Source organism: Zea mays, chromosome 1 (genome assembly GCF_902167145.1).
Source record: "Zea mays cultivar B73 chromosome 1, Zm-B73-REFERENCE-NAM-5.0, whole genome shotgun sequence".
Taxonomy (NCBI): Eukaryota; Viridiplantae; Streptophyta; class Magnoliopsida; order Poales; family Poaceae; genus Zea; species Zea mays.
Genome location: NC_050096.1, coordinates 277,184,683 through 277,199,715, shown reverse-complemented (window position 1 = coordinate 277,199,715; position 15,033 = coordinate 277,184,683). Strand labels below are relative to the sequence as shown.

Genomic DNA, 15,033 nt, shown 5'->3' with positions numbered 1-15,033 from the left:
GGACTTAGGAATAGGATCGCTGGAGTTCTGACTACTTGTCATTATCTTAGCGCACATGAAACTTGTGCTGACTTTGCTTCTGGGTTCTTGTTCCTTTATATAGTGTCAGTCCATGTAAGCTTATTTTTTGTATAACTTATTTTCAGCTTCTTGATATATTTAAGCAGAAACTGCGTTAAACTTGTAGCTTCTACAACAGTTTATCAGTTCAGCTTTTTCTCACAATAAACTAAAAATAGCTTACCAACTTCTCAGATAACCTGTTTTCTCAACAAGCAACCGTTATACCAGGGCCCAAATAGGGGAAAAACATCGTAAGGAATTCTGCACGGAGCAGATGTTGGTCATGCATCTCTCTAGTTTCCCACGCAGATTACAGCGCAAACCACGACGCATCCGGAGTGGAAGAGAAGAGACAGTGAAACACGCTGTCCTAGGCACGACCACCCGGTGCAGGAGAAGCGGTCAAGTCAAAAGGAAGGGCGCGGCAAAAAAAAACTCCAAAAGGGCGCACGCACTACTAGTCTGCCGAGCCGGGGCGGAACATTCCCTCGTGCGGCCGGCGCGCGGACGTGCAGTGCAGTCCTCCGCGCCTTGCACGCTCCTGTCTCACTCAGCCGCCGCGGGGCCGGCAGGCGGTAGCAGTCACCACCAGTTCGTTGAGCTTGAGCTCGAGCCTGGAGCCGCGCCATGGACACGTCAGGTGGTTTTCTCGGAGTCCTCGCGCGGCGGGCAGCGGCCCCACGCGCTGGGCGCGCGAAGTGGATCCCGTCTTGCCTTGTCGCCTGTGACGCACACGCACCTAGTACGTTCTGAACTCCCCTCCATTCCACGCATCGGCGAGGAGGCGTATGGTGGCTGGCTCCACGCAGCGCAAGCAGCGGCCAAGTGGTTTCCCCGCGGTGCCAGATCGGCTGGTTAGACAAGTACTACTCGCTCCGTCTTTTGCGAACGTACTACGCGGTACGCCTGCCGCCCTGTGGCTGAGAGTCTCTGGATGAGTGGATGTTACTCCAACGCCTTAGCAGCCTGTAAATCTGATGAGCAATTCCTGCATGATTCCTTCCAACCAAATACAGCTACTAGAGATTCTGCAGGGTGTTCCGGCTCATCAGAACGCTTGGATCTGCTCGGTGTATGCAGCGATCTTCCTAGAAAAGGGAATTGCTAATGCGATATGTTTTACCAGCCAATTTTACCCGGAGCACACGCAAACACAGCCCCGTAGATCGCCAAATCACCGCAACTAAATACAGCCCGCGGCCTAGTGGACGCTTAGATCTAGTAGCCAGTTTAATGCTCCAGAAAATGGTTAGCCATCATCGACACTAGTACTACTCACGTACTCAGGAAGAAAATAGTAGTCACGTGCTGCTAATTCGGCAGGCAGTGAAAAGTCCAAAAACGGTGGACGAACACAGAAAGAATCACGCACATTCTACAGCCTGTAACATTTGCACCGTTCCGTGTGTTACCGTGCGTCAGATTCCAATGTCGCTGTACCCATGAGGTAGATCGGACTGGGCAGGGGCAAGGTCCAGAGAGGAAAAAAGGGGTAAAAACAATAGATCTGTGCATTAAAACATCTAAGTTTTTTTTTAAAAAAATAGCGTTGAAATATTTAGGTTAAAAATACTTTCGAAACTCCGCTTTGTTATATATTTCTACCATTTCTCTTAAGTTACTGTTAAAATTGAGAACCTGAGATATTTAGGCAGGAATAGATGCTATCGAAGTTTTATAAGACTGTCCAATTCTTTCTCAGTTTCATTTAACGATGAATCACTGTAACAAAGTAGCTTTTCGATGGTTTTTTTTGTAAAACTGAATCTTTCGATGCTCATTTTTACTCATGAGCTTTTAATGTATATATTTAATTTTCTGGAAAAAAAAGGAACCATAATCCACCGGCCGGCGGGCGCCCGCGAGCCACGCCCACGACCACGAGGCCACGACCCGGCAGGCCGCGCCGTGCCACGCCAGCCGCTCGCATCGCAGCCGCAGATCCCGTTGACTCGAACACAACAAAAGCAGAAGCCTCGTTGACCCAATCCTCCCAGTCCGCTATGCTCATCCATCCCATCGAAAACCCCATCAAGCCCCCCGGAACCGGCCACTAAACGCACGCACCCACCCGACCAACCCAACGCGCACCAGTTCATCTCATGACTCTGTCACAGCTGCATCTGTGCGCACCACCACACCGCTGGCACGGCTCGACCCAGAACCAGAACCAGAACCACAACAACGCGGGCGCCGTCAGATCTCAGAAACCCAAACACCCAGCGGGATCCGGCCTCTGGCTGCTGAAAAACAAACCAAACGTGGCAACAAATCGCGGACAGCGCAGAAGAAGGAAGCAAAACCAACCCTTCCATTCAAAGCCCCGAGAATTTCAAAAAACACTAACAGCTTCCGCGATACAAGCATCGGCTTCGTCCCTCTGCGGTTCTGCCTCCTCCATTTCGTCTCCTCTCCTCTCCTCTCCTCCCCACTCCTCTCTCTCTCTTTCTCTCTTCCCCAGCTCCGGCCGCCCCGTCGCCGCAGCCGTCGCGTCTGCTGCTAGCGCTGTGCTCTCCGGCGCCACCGTGGCCGCGGGCGAGCTCGAGAGGTGCGGAATTTGGGTGCTGCTCGTGCTGGTTTCGAACCGGAGCAGGGGGGAAGTGGAGGAGTAATAATTGGGAGGCAGTTGGAGGAGTGTAACTTTGGGCATTAATGGCGGGGTGGTGAGAGACCCCCCAAGGGAGGAGGCCTCTCTGGTGGTGGCGCCCTGTAGTTTACCTGCGTAGCTCGGCCTCTGCACCCCCGCCTTTATTGCGTTTAATTTCCCTCCGAATTCCAGCGCTTCGGCCTCCTCGCCAACCCCATCGACACCTGTAACGCGGAGTGGACATGGGCCACGGCGGCGGCGGCGGCGGCGGCAGGAGGAGGCGCTCGAGGCGATGATGCGCGATCGAGCGCGCGGGCTCTGGGCGCTGCTGCTCGTCGCCCTGGCGGCGGCGCCCTGGGCGGTGCTGGCGCAGGGGAACCTGACGTCGCGGTCGGATCTCGCTGGGCTGTACGCGCTGCGGGGCTCGCTCGGCCTGAGGGCGCGGGACTGGCCGCGGCGTGCGGACCCGTGCACGGCGTGGGCGGGCGTGGGCTGCCGCGCCGGCCGCGTCGTCTCGCTCAACCTCGCCGGGCTGCGGCGCACGCGGCTGGGCCGCCTGTCCCCGCGCTTCGACGTCGACGGCCTGCGCAACCTCACGCGGCTCGAGGCCTTCAACGCCTCGGGGTTCGGGCTCCCCGGCTCCATCCCGGCGTGGCTAGGCGACGGGCTCGCTCCCACTTTCCAGTCCCTCGACATCTCCGCCTGCGCCGTCTCCGGGGAGATCCCGGCCTCCGCGCTCGTGGGCCTCGGCAACCTCACCACCCTCAACTTCGCAGGCAACCAACTGTCCGGTCAACTCCCGGCCACCGCGCTCTCGAGGCTAACGCGGCTCAGGACCCTCAACCTCTCGTCCAATGCGTTTTCGGGCGCCCTGCCTGACGCGGTCTGGTCGCTCCCGGGGCTCAGCGTTCTGGACGTCTCTCGTAACAACCTCACCGGCGCATTGCCCACGGCAGGGTTCGCGCTGCCAGCCAATGCACAGGTGGTGGATCTGTCGTCGAACTTGTTCTATAGCGGCGTGCCAGAGACCTTTCGCCGGCTGTTCGCCCAGTTGCTGCTGGCCAATATTTCTGGGAACTACTTCGACGGCAAGCTAGGAGTGTCCGATGGTGGTGGTGGGCCTGGTGGCAATGTTTCGTTTCAATCGAATTGCTTCCTTGACGTTCTGGGACAGCGTACCCAGGCTGATTGTCAGCAGTTCTATGCCAAGCGTGGCTTGCCATATGATGGTCCAGTTATCCCACCCGCACCACAGCCTGCACCTTCACCGGCAAGGAAGAAGAACAGGAATCTGAAATACATACTGATCGGGGCCATTGGTGGAAGCCTCCTGCTGATAGCCGGGGTTGCAGCCATTGTGTTCTGCTTTGTGTGTTCTGTGAGAACAGGGAGGACGGATGGTCAGAGGGAAAGTGGGGCATCACCAAGTGCACCAGCACCATCGGTAGTGTCAGCTACCGGCACAGCTGCAGCTACTGGTGGCACACACCCTTCTGCATTGTCCACAAACATGGCGAAAGTCGGCGATTCATTTGCTTACGACCAAATTGCCAATGCCACATCGGGATTTGGGGAAGAGAGGCTCATCAAGCATGGTCACTCAGGTGATCTATACCATGGTGTGCTCCAAGACGGGACTGCCGTGGTGGTGAAGAGGATCACTTTGCGCGTGGCTCGGAAGGATGCCTATATGGCAGAGTTAGATTTGTTTGCTAAAGGATTGCATGAAAGGCTGGTTCCTTTCCTGGGTCACTGCCTTGATAAAGAAGAAGAAAAGGTTCTTGTGTATAGGTTTGTCCGAAATGGTGACTTGTCAAGTGCACTGCACAAAAAGTCAAGGGAGGAAGATGAAGGCTTGCAATCTTTGGACTGGATAAAGAGGTTGAAGATTGCAACGGGAGTAGCTGAGGCTCTTTGCTATCTGCATCATGAGTGTTCTCCACCGATGGTTCATAGGTATTAACTTGTCAATATTTGTTTGCTTTGTATCTGTTAACATTTTTTTTGTTTAAGACGATAAAGTTTTAGATTTATCATAGAAATTCAATCTGTATCATTACTTGAAATTTAGTGGTTGACAGTCAGTCTCCGCTATGTGTGTTTCACTATGGGTGCTCTGATAATTGTTTTTTTAGTTTGGTACTAGAGGTTTCAGCAGCTACTGCAATGAGCTTTCCCCCATAGATTTGGTGACAGCTAGGAATACATTGAACATACACTAATGTGTGCTAGCAATCGCTGACTCAGAAACTTAATATTTTGTGCTTGATGCGGTATATACCGTGCATTATCTGAGTACTGGAAATTCAATGTGGACACTGCTGTTATTTGCTTTAATATCTTTGCAGAGATGTTTCTGCTGGTCTATATCATTTAAATACTCACCAATTTTACCATACAAAATAACAGGAAGTTCTTTATCACCCTGATTTCACCTTTTTTCATGTTTTGTTATTAATGTGAGGCATGCAGTAGATCGCAATCATTTCTGATTGTTTTGTCATTTTGTCGGTTTTATATGGCCACATGAATGATTCTGACTGCATAGATGCTTCCTTCCAAGACCAGTAAATTAGATCAATGCAAAGGTTTGCCGTTGACTAATTTTGTCAGTTTTGTACTATAGGGATGTGCAAGCCAGCAGCATCCTTCTTGATGATAAATTTGATGTACGCCTTGGTAGCTTGAGCGAGGTGTGTCCTCAAGAGGGGGAAGGTCACCAAAATGTTATCACAAAGCTGTTAAGATTTTCTTCGTAAGTTTCAGATACCATCTCTGCATGGCTTTGGTCTCTTTTCCATGCTAAATGCTTCCTTTGTGGAGCATGCAAATCCATACATATATTATATTCACTATTGGATCATGTAGTTTTAACGGTAGTTTTGTTCAAATGTTAACCATGAAATCAGTATTTACCTGTTTTATAGCAAGAATTAGATGGATACTTTTTGGATGAATAAATGAATATTTGGTGGATTTAAATAGCGTGTTGTCAGCATTATTCCAGTCAGTTTCTTGATGACCCTGCTGTGACATAGCTATGCAAAAATCTAAATGGTATCAATAAGTGCGACAAAACTAGAGCTTGTAGAGCCATGAGAGCCTAGGTAATTGTAAACCATTCTGTTTCCTTCTGTTTCAATTCACTTGCCATATCTTAGCATGAATGGACATGTAGCACCCTTGTTTTAGTTGATAGTTACATGATGAAGTACTTCCTTGGTGTAGTTTCATTTTCTAATATCCAAAGTCCATTCCCATCTTCTGATGCTTTATTTTTGTGGGAATGCAGGACAGCAGATCAAGGTTCTTCTGGTGAGTTTGTTCATGCAACCTTTCGTTGCTTTCAGGCATTTCTAATATTGAAGATTGGTCATCAGTCAGTTTCCTGCTAAAGCTGATGATTCAACTGTTCTACTGTCTGTGATAAATGCTTTGAACATCGTCTCTAATTCTACTATTTATTTGATGCAAGTTAATTGACCAATTCTCTCTGTAAACAGGTTCCCCATCTGCAACTTGCCCATATGATGTCTATTGTTTTGGAAAAGTTTTACTGGAGCTGGTGACAGGGAGACTTGGAATCAGTGCATCAAATGATGCTTCCACAAGCGAGTGGCTTGATGCCACCCTGCGGTACGTCAACATTTACGAGAAGGAGCTTATGAGCAAGATCATTGATCCAACGCTTATCATTGACGAGGACCATCTGGAGGAAGTCTGGGCAATGGCGATTGTTGCCAAGTCCTGCTTGAATCCTCGGTCCTCTAAACGCCCGCCAATGAAGTACATCCTAAAAGCACTAGAGAACCCTTTGAAGGTGGTGAGAGAAGACAATGGCAATGGCTCGGGCAGGTTAAGAGCAACATCGTCACGGGGTTCATGGAACGCTGCACTCTTTGGGAGTTGGCGGCATAGCTCGTCTGATATAGGGCCTTCTAGGGAGGACAACATTCTGAAGCGCTCAGAGACAATCAAATCGTCTGGCGGGAGCAACGGGGACCATTCATCCTCCCGCAGGAGGCAATCCAAGGAGATCTTCCCCGAGCCGTCCGGCTCTCGTGACACCGAGGATTAAGCATGAAGGAGAATCTTTTTACGAATCATTTTTCGGTAAGGCGGGAGTCCTTATGAAGGAGGGCTCTGTTAGAAGCTCCGCTTGCTGCTTCTATAGAATTCTTTCGTCCAAAAAAGTCACAATGGCTTCACACCAGCACACCGGCGCCATGGTAATCATTTTTGGGTTAAGTAGCAATGGTGGCATGTACGTTGGTGTACCAATGGCATGCAGTTGGCGCCAGTGTAAAAATCTTCACAGTTGGAAGTCTGGTGTCTCTTCTGTCCATTTTCTCGTTTCTGCTCCTCTCGGTTAAAGAAAGAATGGCGAGCTGATTCTTTTTCTTCTCCCTTCTGTAATTGATTGTTTCATTGTTCATCATAGAGGAAATGTTCTTTTTATTCATGCTTGCCATATTTTTTTTCAAGCTTTGCATTTCTTTGTTGTTGTGCAAGTTTGATGTTACTGCGTGGGTGTGGATAGCGCCATCCGGCCAAAGCGTTGAGAAAAGTCCAACAAGTTGATGGGGCCCTTCAGGAAAAGGCTGAATCTGCAAATGTCTCTAGTGACAGCCTTCGTTGTGTATCGGCCCGGCCCAAAAAAAACTGATGGAAATATTATAACAAATGGCGCCTGTAGCTCAGCGGATAGAGCGTTTGTTTCCTAAACAAAAAGTCGAAGGTTCGAACCCTTCCTGGCGCAAAAGATATTTTTTTTCTAATGATTTCTCAAACTTACCATCTAGAACCTGGCCTTAAAAAATCAAACTAAACCATCTAGATCAGTTTTGCTCCATCTAAAACCTTAACTTTTTTCTAAAAAAATCAAACTAAACCGTCTAGAATCATTCAAACTAAACCATCTGGATCAGTTTTGCTCCATCTAGAACCTTAACTTAAAAAAAATCAAACTAAACCATCTAGAATCATGAATCAAGGGGTGTTTGGTATCCTAACTAAAGTTTAGTATGTGTCGCATTAAATGTTTGAATGACAATTATAAGTATTAAATATATTTTAATTATAAAACTAATTACAGAGATTAAGATTACAAATGAGACAATTTTATTAAGTATAATTAATTTATGATTATCAAATGTTTACTATAGCATCACAAAGAATGATATGGACTAATTAGACTTAATATGTTTGCATTACCGTTTAGTCTTTATCTTTGTAATTAGTTTTATAATTAGACTATATTTATTCTCACAAACAAAATTTAAAACTACAAGAGACATCTTTAAAGTTTAATTTGCTATTTTATAATAGAAAATATATTAAATTTTTAGTATAATTTTAATATTTTAATGGACTAATTTAGATTAAAAAAAGTTCGCGGATGGATACGCGTGAAAAACATTTCCATCCCTATGAACCCGACGTAGACTATTTTTTTTCCGTTTAGAGCTATATAGGGTCTAAATTGCTCTCATGCCCATTCTCTAATACAGAATTTCCAGAATCGGATATTAGGTCTCCGTTACCATCTAGTCGCCGACCATTTTACATTGAGTTCCCTTCTCCAATCCTAGGACGAACCAGACCGCTTCCCGTGCCGATCCAATTGGTGCCAAGCGATTTTACTGAAGAGTATTTGCCCCTTTGAAAAAGGGGTGGCCTTCATCCTCAACATTAGGGCTAGAAAAAAAAAGCTCGAGCTCGACAAGCTGGCTCGGGCTCGCAGCAGCTCGGCTCGGCTCAGATCGTCTCGAAGCTCAGAACGAGCCTGAACCGAGCCTGTTTTGTGGCTTGTAAAAAGAGCGAGCTAGCTCAGCTCGGTGCAGCTCGCGAGCTGGCTCGTGGCTCGACCCAACAATAATTTGTTACATAAAATCTTAATTGGCATATAATATTAGTACCGAGTAGACAATTAATTTATGTTATTTGAGATTACTATACAAAAATAATCTATTTTATATATTATATTAGTGATATATCTGTTTTACTAATTTAAAATATATTATTTAAATTTTTTTAAGATTTTATATTATAATTTAAAGAGCAGATTTACGTTTATGCCTAGGCTCGTTAGCTCGGCGAGCTGGCTCGTGAGCCAAGAGCGAGCCGAGCCGAGCCGCTTTTTCGAGCTCGCTAGATGAGCGAGCCAAGCCGAACTCGACTCGTTGCATGAGCGAGCCGCAGTGAGCCGAGTCAAACTCGACTCGTTTCCAGCCCTACTCAACATCCTTGTCGCACACAACACAGCAGGTCTCAACATCCATCTTTCTCAATCGATGATCCTTCTCAACCGATGAACTAATCCACGTTTTTTTCTTGCCGCGCAAACTATTTTTTATAATACACAATTTTCCATGCGAACTAGGCCACCTTTGCCCCCTGATGCGCAATTTTTTCATGCAAACTATACTTTTTTATCACCGAGACTTACTGCTGCGCAAAATTTTCATGTGAACTTTTTTTTCATCCCTAATCCTTCTCTCATCCTGCAAAATTTTCATGTGATCTTTTTTTTCCTATACCAACCCATTCTCTCCTACAGCTATCCTATCCTATCATATCCCCTATTTTATTCTCTATTTCAAATTTTTGCAAATAGTATAATCTACCATCAGAGTGTAATCTATATCACACGGACGGTCTAATCCTTTCCTCGTCCTTACCCCTATTTTTTTCTCACCAAAACTTTCTGCTGAGCAATTTTTTCACGAGACTTTTTTTTTTATCACCAAGCCTTAGCAATAGTGTCGCTACCATCAAATATTTACTCCTTCCCTCGTCCTCCACCGGTCCACCCCCCCTCAGCTCCTCACATCTTCATTTCATTAATGAATTAATGAAATGTCACAAAAAATTCAAAGGAGTAAATGTCTGAGAACAGAAGAAACACCCGGAAAGAAACAGAAGCAATTCATAGTAGGTTGCAGAGTTTTTTCTATGACATTTCATGAGGAGACGCTTGCTGTTTCATGCAGAGTTATTAGCACTAGGACAGCTCAAAACCTTTAAATCATCGAAAGAAACACTCGATTGATTAGCGAGAAGACAAAGTATATCGTAAAAGGAATAAGAGAAAAGTAAACGGTTAAGCTTGTGCTAGTTACTTATCCATGTGATAATCACTGACATATAGTAATTAATTCAAGTACAAAAACTTGGCTGTACCTTGTAAACCATCTCTTTTGGGCATCAAATCACACATGGTGACATTCTCTAGTAGCTTATTGTGTGCTGAATAAACTTCCAGTACTGAAACAACTCTTGAGGATGAACGAGTATACCATGTTTCTTATTTCATATGTTTCTCTCAAGGTTCCATTAGTCTTCGGCTTCTCAATTTTCTCAGAGAATGCAGATACTCTTCAACTAGCTTTAGCAGCCAGCGACGACGACTGTGGCGCAACCTCAGGAACCAAGGTCCCATTGATGGCAGGGTTAGCATGGTTAGTTTTCGCATCAACTGCCCAAAAGCTTGCTGTTTTGATGTCATCTTGTATCATTAACTCGGAGTACTCCTCGTGGTTGTACACCACATTGCTCTTCCCCCCAAACTCTACAGGAAGGACTTCCGGATCGATGTATTTGTACATGACCTTCATGCTCTCCTCATCCTTCTGGTACACGAAGTTCACCTTCTCGACCGATTTTGGATCGAGGAAAATCTTGATGACCTGAAAGAATTTGAAAAACTTAAGTTGGTAAAGAATGAAAAATGCAAATTTTTTGTCTGTATCAACACTACATGTTGGTTTCTCAGTTTTTTAAAATTAAAATCAGATAGATGTGCAAAGGTCGAGAGCACTTAACTTATAAAAAGCTTCAAATACTTTGGGGGGGTTAAATAGAAATCCAATGGCCAGCCTTTCAGGAAAATGATTTTGCAGTATATTTGCAGTTTCTCTACAAGTCTTTATTGGCGAAGCATGGGACACTGTCCATCCTGTGAAATCAATCAGCCATACCATTTTTTCTTGGCCTTCAGGCAGGCTGAAGATTGCATTCTCCAAAGTATATACTAGGAACCGTATCTGCCCTTCATGGGATGAAGTATTCTGAAATTTCGAAATAGCATACAGGTGAATCCTGAGTTCAGGAAGCTCGGGAGACCTGAAAATTTTCCGAAACTAGAAAAGAATAGCAAGGGCGGCATTTTAGAAGAGAGAACTTCTTACTTGTTTTGTAGGTTTCATGACAACAACAGTTCTGCCCTCCCTGTCTCGGAAACTTGCCCTGTACATTTTACCTGTTTCCGCTTCGACAGAAACATCAGGCTAAAAGGCAGTTAATATGATGTTTAGTGACTTGGCTAGGCTTCAGAGGAACAAAAATAGAGCAATGCATGGATGGCAAAAAAGGAAGAACAAATTTACCCAACGAATATCCTCTGGCTTGTAAGCTGCCCTCCACTTGAGACTTTCTTCCAGCATTTTTCTCGACTTAGCAACATTCCAGTTACGGGCTTCCAGATATCTTCTCAAGCATGCTTCACTGCAGTACTTCTCGCCACGGGCAGACAAAGTCCCAAGAGCAGCTTTCAGTTCACTAATCTGCTCATAGAAGATTGTAGAATGAACATCTGACAAGAAAATAGCTGATACATCAACAAAGAAATTTAAAACATTTGTCAACCATGTATGCATTATACATGTATAGGCCCAATTCTCTGTGATAAGAGTTTGTTGAATGGAGGGTTTGTGTAACAACTTGTAACAGACTAATACAAATTTGTTCAAAGTTAGCGGACAAATTGCACATAGCCATGTCACAACTGGATGAACGAAGAGAACACTCGTTCATTCAGACACATTACACATACGCCTTCAGTGATCAACCATGCGAATTTTGTGTATGACAACTTTAATTTGAAGCACACCTTTAAAAGAATGTAAATTTCTCAGAGCATAACATAGTGTTAGAAAGTGGACCACTGTGCAATTGGAAAGGATATTAGGTGTTGTTTGGTTCAGACGTTATTAAGGGGAATCTCTTACCGGCGGTAATGGTTACTAGTTATAATTGGATTGGATAGTAGTACCTAGTATTACTAGAAAGAGCTTAATCAAACAGAAGTATCGGTATGCATTACCCCATGTAATCTATTTACGTTACATTTCGGCGAACCAAACACCATCTTATTGTACATGCATTACATTGAGAGTCATGGCATCCTAAAATAGTACTCCCTCTGTCCCAAAATATTAGTCGTTTTAGTTTTTGGTTTTTATGTCTATATTCAAATGGATGATGATGAATCTATACACATATATGAAATACATACAGTAATTATTGTATGAATCCATTAAAAAAATAAAACGAATTTTAATTTGGAACGGAGGGAGTACTTCATTAACAGGTGAAGGTCAGATTGCCAACTAAGTATCTGTACAACAAATAAAGTGGTATAAACCATTTGGCTCATGACGCAGACATAGAATATTCAGAAGAGAGTTGATATATATCTCCCTTTGTTGTTGACTTACTACACCTTTCAGGCCCTGTTTGGAATGCAGAAATTTTTCTCTGTTCCTGTGTTTTCCTGTGAAATTTCTGCATTCCAAACGAGCCCCGAAGATCCAGTATACAGACATGTTTGTCTAACAGTACATAAATGTAAGCATATGATGAGTTGAAAGTGTCAGTCAGACTGAGTTCATTTAGCTTCTTTTTTTGTTTCCTTGGCAGGAGCGAGGGATCAAAATAGTAACAGTATGTAACAAAGAACGTAACAAGGGGGATTACTATATTCCCTGTTTGGAAATCAGTATTGCACAAAGAACAAAGCCAATGAATGCAAAAATATTGCAATTGGAAATAATGTATTCTGCATTCCACTAGTTCCACAAATTTATTATGAAATGACAAATTTTAAACTTACCTTTGCTTCTCTTTGCTCAGCATCATCTGAGTTGACATCAGCGCCATGCTTTCTCCTAAACATATTTCTTCCTCTCTGAATGATGCTCAGATCTAAAATGGATTTTGTATATAGTTAAAATAACAGTAGTAGGCAGCCACACAAGTGACAAAATTTACTCTCACAAAGTATAAAAAGTAGCAAAGGTATGGTGAAAAGTGATACTTGTTCATATGGAAATATAAGGAACAAGAGAGTACTAAATATATTATTAATTCATTGACAAGTAATACCTTGCTTTCAGAATACATACATACTGCACGCTCAATGAATTATGCACTTCCCCGGGGCGGGGGGGGGGGGTAATAAGAGAGAGAATAATCACTAGGCCTGGACCAGATATCTAAACTGAATATGGAAATGATCAAAGAATAGGCAAAAACAGGTTATATCTGCTATGCAAACTCCTTGGCTCTCAGTTTGCAGTGTTTCTGTTTGCGGACAGCTACAGTGCAAGTTTACTGTGATATATCTGACAACAACATGGAAGGCCGGCTTTGACCGGTTTGATACTTGGAGCCAAGGGAAGACTCTGACATTCTTAACATCTGCCCCATGTAACTGATGCACATATGGGGGATGCGTATGCGTTGAATGACGCCCTGATGTTAGCTCAACAAATTGGTGCTAGTAGTGATCATTCAATCAGATTGTTCGATGGTGGCTGAAACAATGGAGAATGGAGGTTTTTCCGGCAACTGTGGCGGTTGCAATCTATGACGGATACTATGCGTTGTGGAGCGAGTAGCAATGCGCTAACTAGGCCAGCTTTAAGTTTGAAAAACAATTGTATTTGAGTTGACGAGCTCATTGTGGATATGACAGGACGTGGTAGAAATAAGAAGATACATATCCCAAGGGTCAAGGCGGGGAACAAGATCTCCGCCTGCAGTGAATCTGCACGCCTTCCCCGTCAAAAGATCAATTCTAAAGGTACCGGTATATATAAAGTACTATAAACAAAGAACAGAAAAGGGGGCTTGTAGCAGACGTCTACTGGCTTTAGGAGATTGTGGCCGAACAGAAAGCAGCGCCTGCATTTTTATCATCATCGAAAACACAAGAGGCAACGGAAATCCGCCACACCTTCTAGCAATCCAACCGAACATGAATAAGAAGAAGAAAAGCAGATCAAGAAAGGCCCAATACCAGGATCCGCAGTAAGCCCCAGAACAGGGAGCAGCGTTCGAGGTGGCACCGCCGCCGCCACGGGCAAGAAGCGAAACGCTACAGCTGAACTCGCCTCTCCTCCGCACTCGCCGCCCTCCTCCTCCGCTCCTCTCGAAGACCAGGAATCGACGCGACGCACCTGCCCGTGGCAATAGAATATTGGAACCGCGTGGCGCTTCAATTCATTGTGCACGGTTGGACGGTGAGAAGTGATTGTTTGGCAGCTGGCGTCGCCATCGCCATTTCTCTCGAATCTCGATCTGTTTGCTTCGCCAAGTGTGAGCGTTGTTTAGGACTTTATTAGCAGTGGATGATACACTGTTTTATATCGTTTACATAGTGAAATTTGAAATTATTTTACATCTCAAATTACTAAAAAAAATCATCTCAATAACCATACGAGACAATTTTAAATATGGTTTTCCTGACGTGTCGTTTTACATAGCCTATTACATATCAAAGGATTTGCTACATAATCTCATAACTATAGAATATGATATTATACTTCTTAAAACACAGTAATATTTATATAACCTTTTGAATGATTATGTAGAGCCATTTAGATATTATGAGTGTGTTTGTTTGGGACTATAATCTGATCAGTATCTGGTTAGACTGGTCAGATTATAGTCCCAAACAAACACCCCATATATCCAACCACCCTGGTATAAGTACACGTGCTTGCAAACAAGCCCATCATCTATCCCCTATTTGTACTCTTTCTAGGATTGTTCTACCACTCGATAAGCACCACCTTATTTCCGATCCCATCTTATGCGATCAACAACATGGAGGACATGCACTGTGTGCGCCCTTGTCATCTAGCCTATCCTACATCATTGCTCTCTCTTGGTTTCTCCTCTTATATCCATCTCCCCTGATCCATTGTCACACAAGCATAGCCTCTATCAAACCACTTGTAATAAACACAAGCCTTCAATGACTTGATACCTTGTAGATAATACGATCCACTTTATGTCATCATGTGGTCTTATTGACTCATCGATCACAACTTCACATGCTCTTCGTTGTTGCACCCGGTTTATCAGCACCAATTCCTTGCTCTAGCTTCACCGCCACACAATCCATCGCACATGAGCCTTTGTCTTGTCCTTCACACTAGCAACAAGGTCCCTCAAAGCCCAACATTGTTTCTTGATCTTCCCCACCTATCCACATGACACCATGTCATGTCTCATATGCAATAACGTCCTTCAATCAACACTAGTTGAGCATCGCAAAAAATCCAAGTCACTTCACCGCCATGGTTCAAGTCACTTAC

At 44.5% G+C, this 15,033-nt stretch overlaps 2 protein-coding genes and 1 non-coding gene across 5 annotated transcripts; 2 read left to right on the top strand and 1 right to left on the bottom strand.

The window, feature by feature from the left end:
* Nucleotides 1-2,150: 2,150 nt before the first annotated feature.
* Nucleotides 2,151-7,134, top strand: LOC100501230 (putative leucine-rich repeat protein kinase family protein). 2 transcript variants are annotated; one of them, XM_020539078.1, is made up of 5 exons: nt 2,151-2,611; nt 2,843-4,606; nt 5,277-5,405; nt 5,943-5,965; nt 6,154-7,134. In XM_020539078.1, the coding sequence occupies exons 1-5, from the start codon at nt 2,166-2,168 to the stop codon at nt 6,726-6,728; spliced, it is 2,937 nt and encodes a 978-aa protein (XP_020394667.1). In that variant the 5' UTR covers nt 2,151-2,165; the 3' UTR covers nt 6,729-7,134. The 2 variants fall into 2 exon arrangements, with proteins under 2 accessions (XP_020394667.1, NP_001182936.1); NM_001196007.1 differs by lacking the exon at nt 2,151-2,611 and having other exon boundaries at nt 2,826-4,606; nt 6,154-7,052.
* Nucleotides 7,135-7,336: 202 nt separating this feature from the next.
* TRNAR-CCU (transfer RNA arginine (anticodon CCU)) lies at nt 7,337-7,409 on the top strand. Its single transcript has one exon. It is a non-coding gene; the product is annotated as a tRNA-Arg (tRNA).
* A 2,262-nt stretch (nt 7,410-9,671) lies between these two features.
* On the bottom strand, nt 9,672-14,050 carry LOC100279110 (uncharacterized). 2 transcript variants are annotated; one of them, XM_008674121.2, is made up of 6 exons: nt 13,731-14,050; nt 12,543-12,634; nt 11,038-11,214; nt 10,840-10,938; nt 10,474-10,719; nt 9,672-10,338 (listed from the first exon to the last, which is right to left on the bottom strand). In XM_008674121.2, exons 2-6 carry the CDS (start codon nt 12,603-12,605, stop codon nt 10,030-10,032), a joined length of 894 nt encoding a protein of 297 aa, XP_008672343.1. In that variant the 5' UTR covers nt 12,606-12,634; nt 13,731-14,050; the 3' UTR covers nt 9,672-10,029. The 2 variants fall into 2 exon arrangements, with proteins under 2 accessions (XP_008672343.1, NP_001145624.1); NM_001152152.1 differs by having other exon boundaries at nt 9,680-10,338; nt 10,630-10,719; nt 13,731-13,830.
* Between the last annotated feature and the right edge of the window lie 983 nt (nt 14,051-15,033).

What these genes read in the sequence shown, in the direction of transcription:
- LOC100501230 (XM_020539078.1), top strand. Translation starts at nt 2,166, where the DNA reads ATGACTCTGTCACAGCTGCATCTGTGCGCACCACCACACCGCTGGCAC. An exon ending in AAGCTGTTAAGATTTTCTTC is followed by an intron (nt 5,406 to 5,942) that starts GTAAGTTTCAGA and finishes GTGGGAATGCAG; the next exon opens with GACAGCAGATCAAGGTTCTT. An exon ending in AGCAGATCAAGGTTCTTCTG is followed by an intron (nt 5,966 to 6,153) that starts GTGAGTTTGTTC and finishes CTCTGTAAACAG; the next exon opens with GTTCCCCATCTGCAACTTGC.
- LOC100279110 (XM_008674121.2), bottom strand. Translation starts at nt 12,605, where the DNA reads ATGTTTAGGAGAAAGCATGGCGCTGATGTCAACTCAGATGATGCTGAG. An exon ending in CTGAGCAAAGAGAAGCAAAG is followed by an intron (nt 11,215 to 12,542) that starts GTAAGTTTAAAA and finishes TTCTATGAGCAG; the next exon opens with ATTAGTGAACTGAAAGCTGC. An exon ending in TCATGAAACCTACAAAACAA is followed by an intron (nt 10,720 to 10,839) that starts GTAAGAAGTTCT and finishes TCGAAATTTCAG; the next exon opens with AATACTTCATCCCATGAAGG.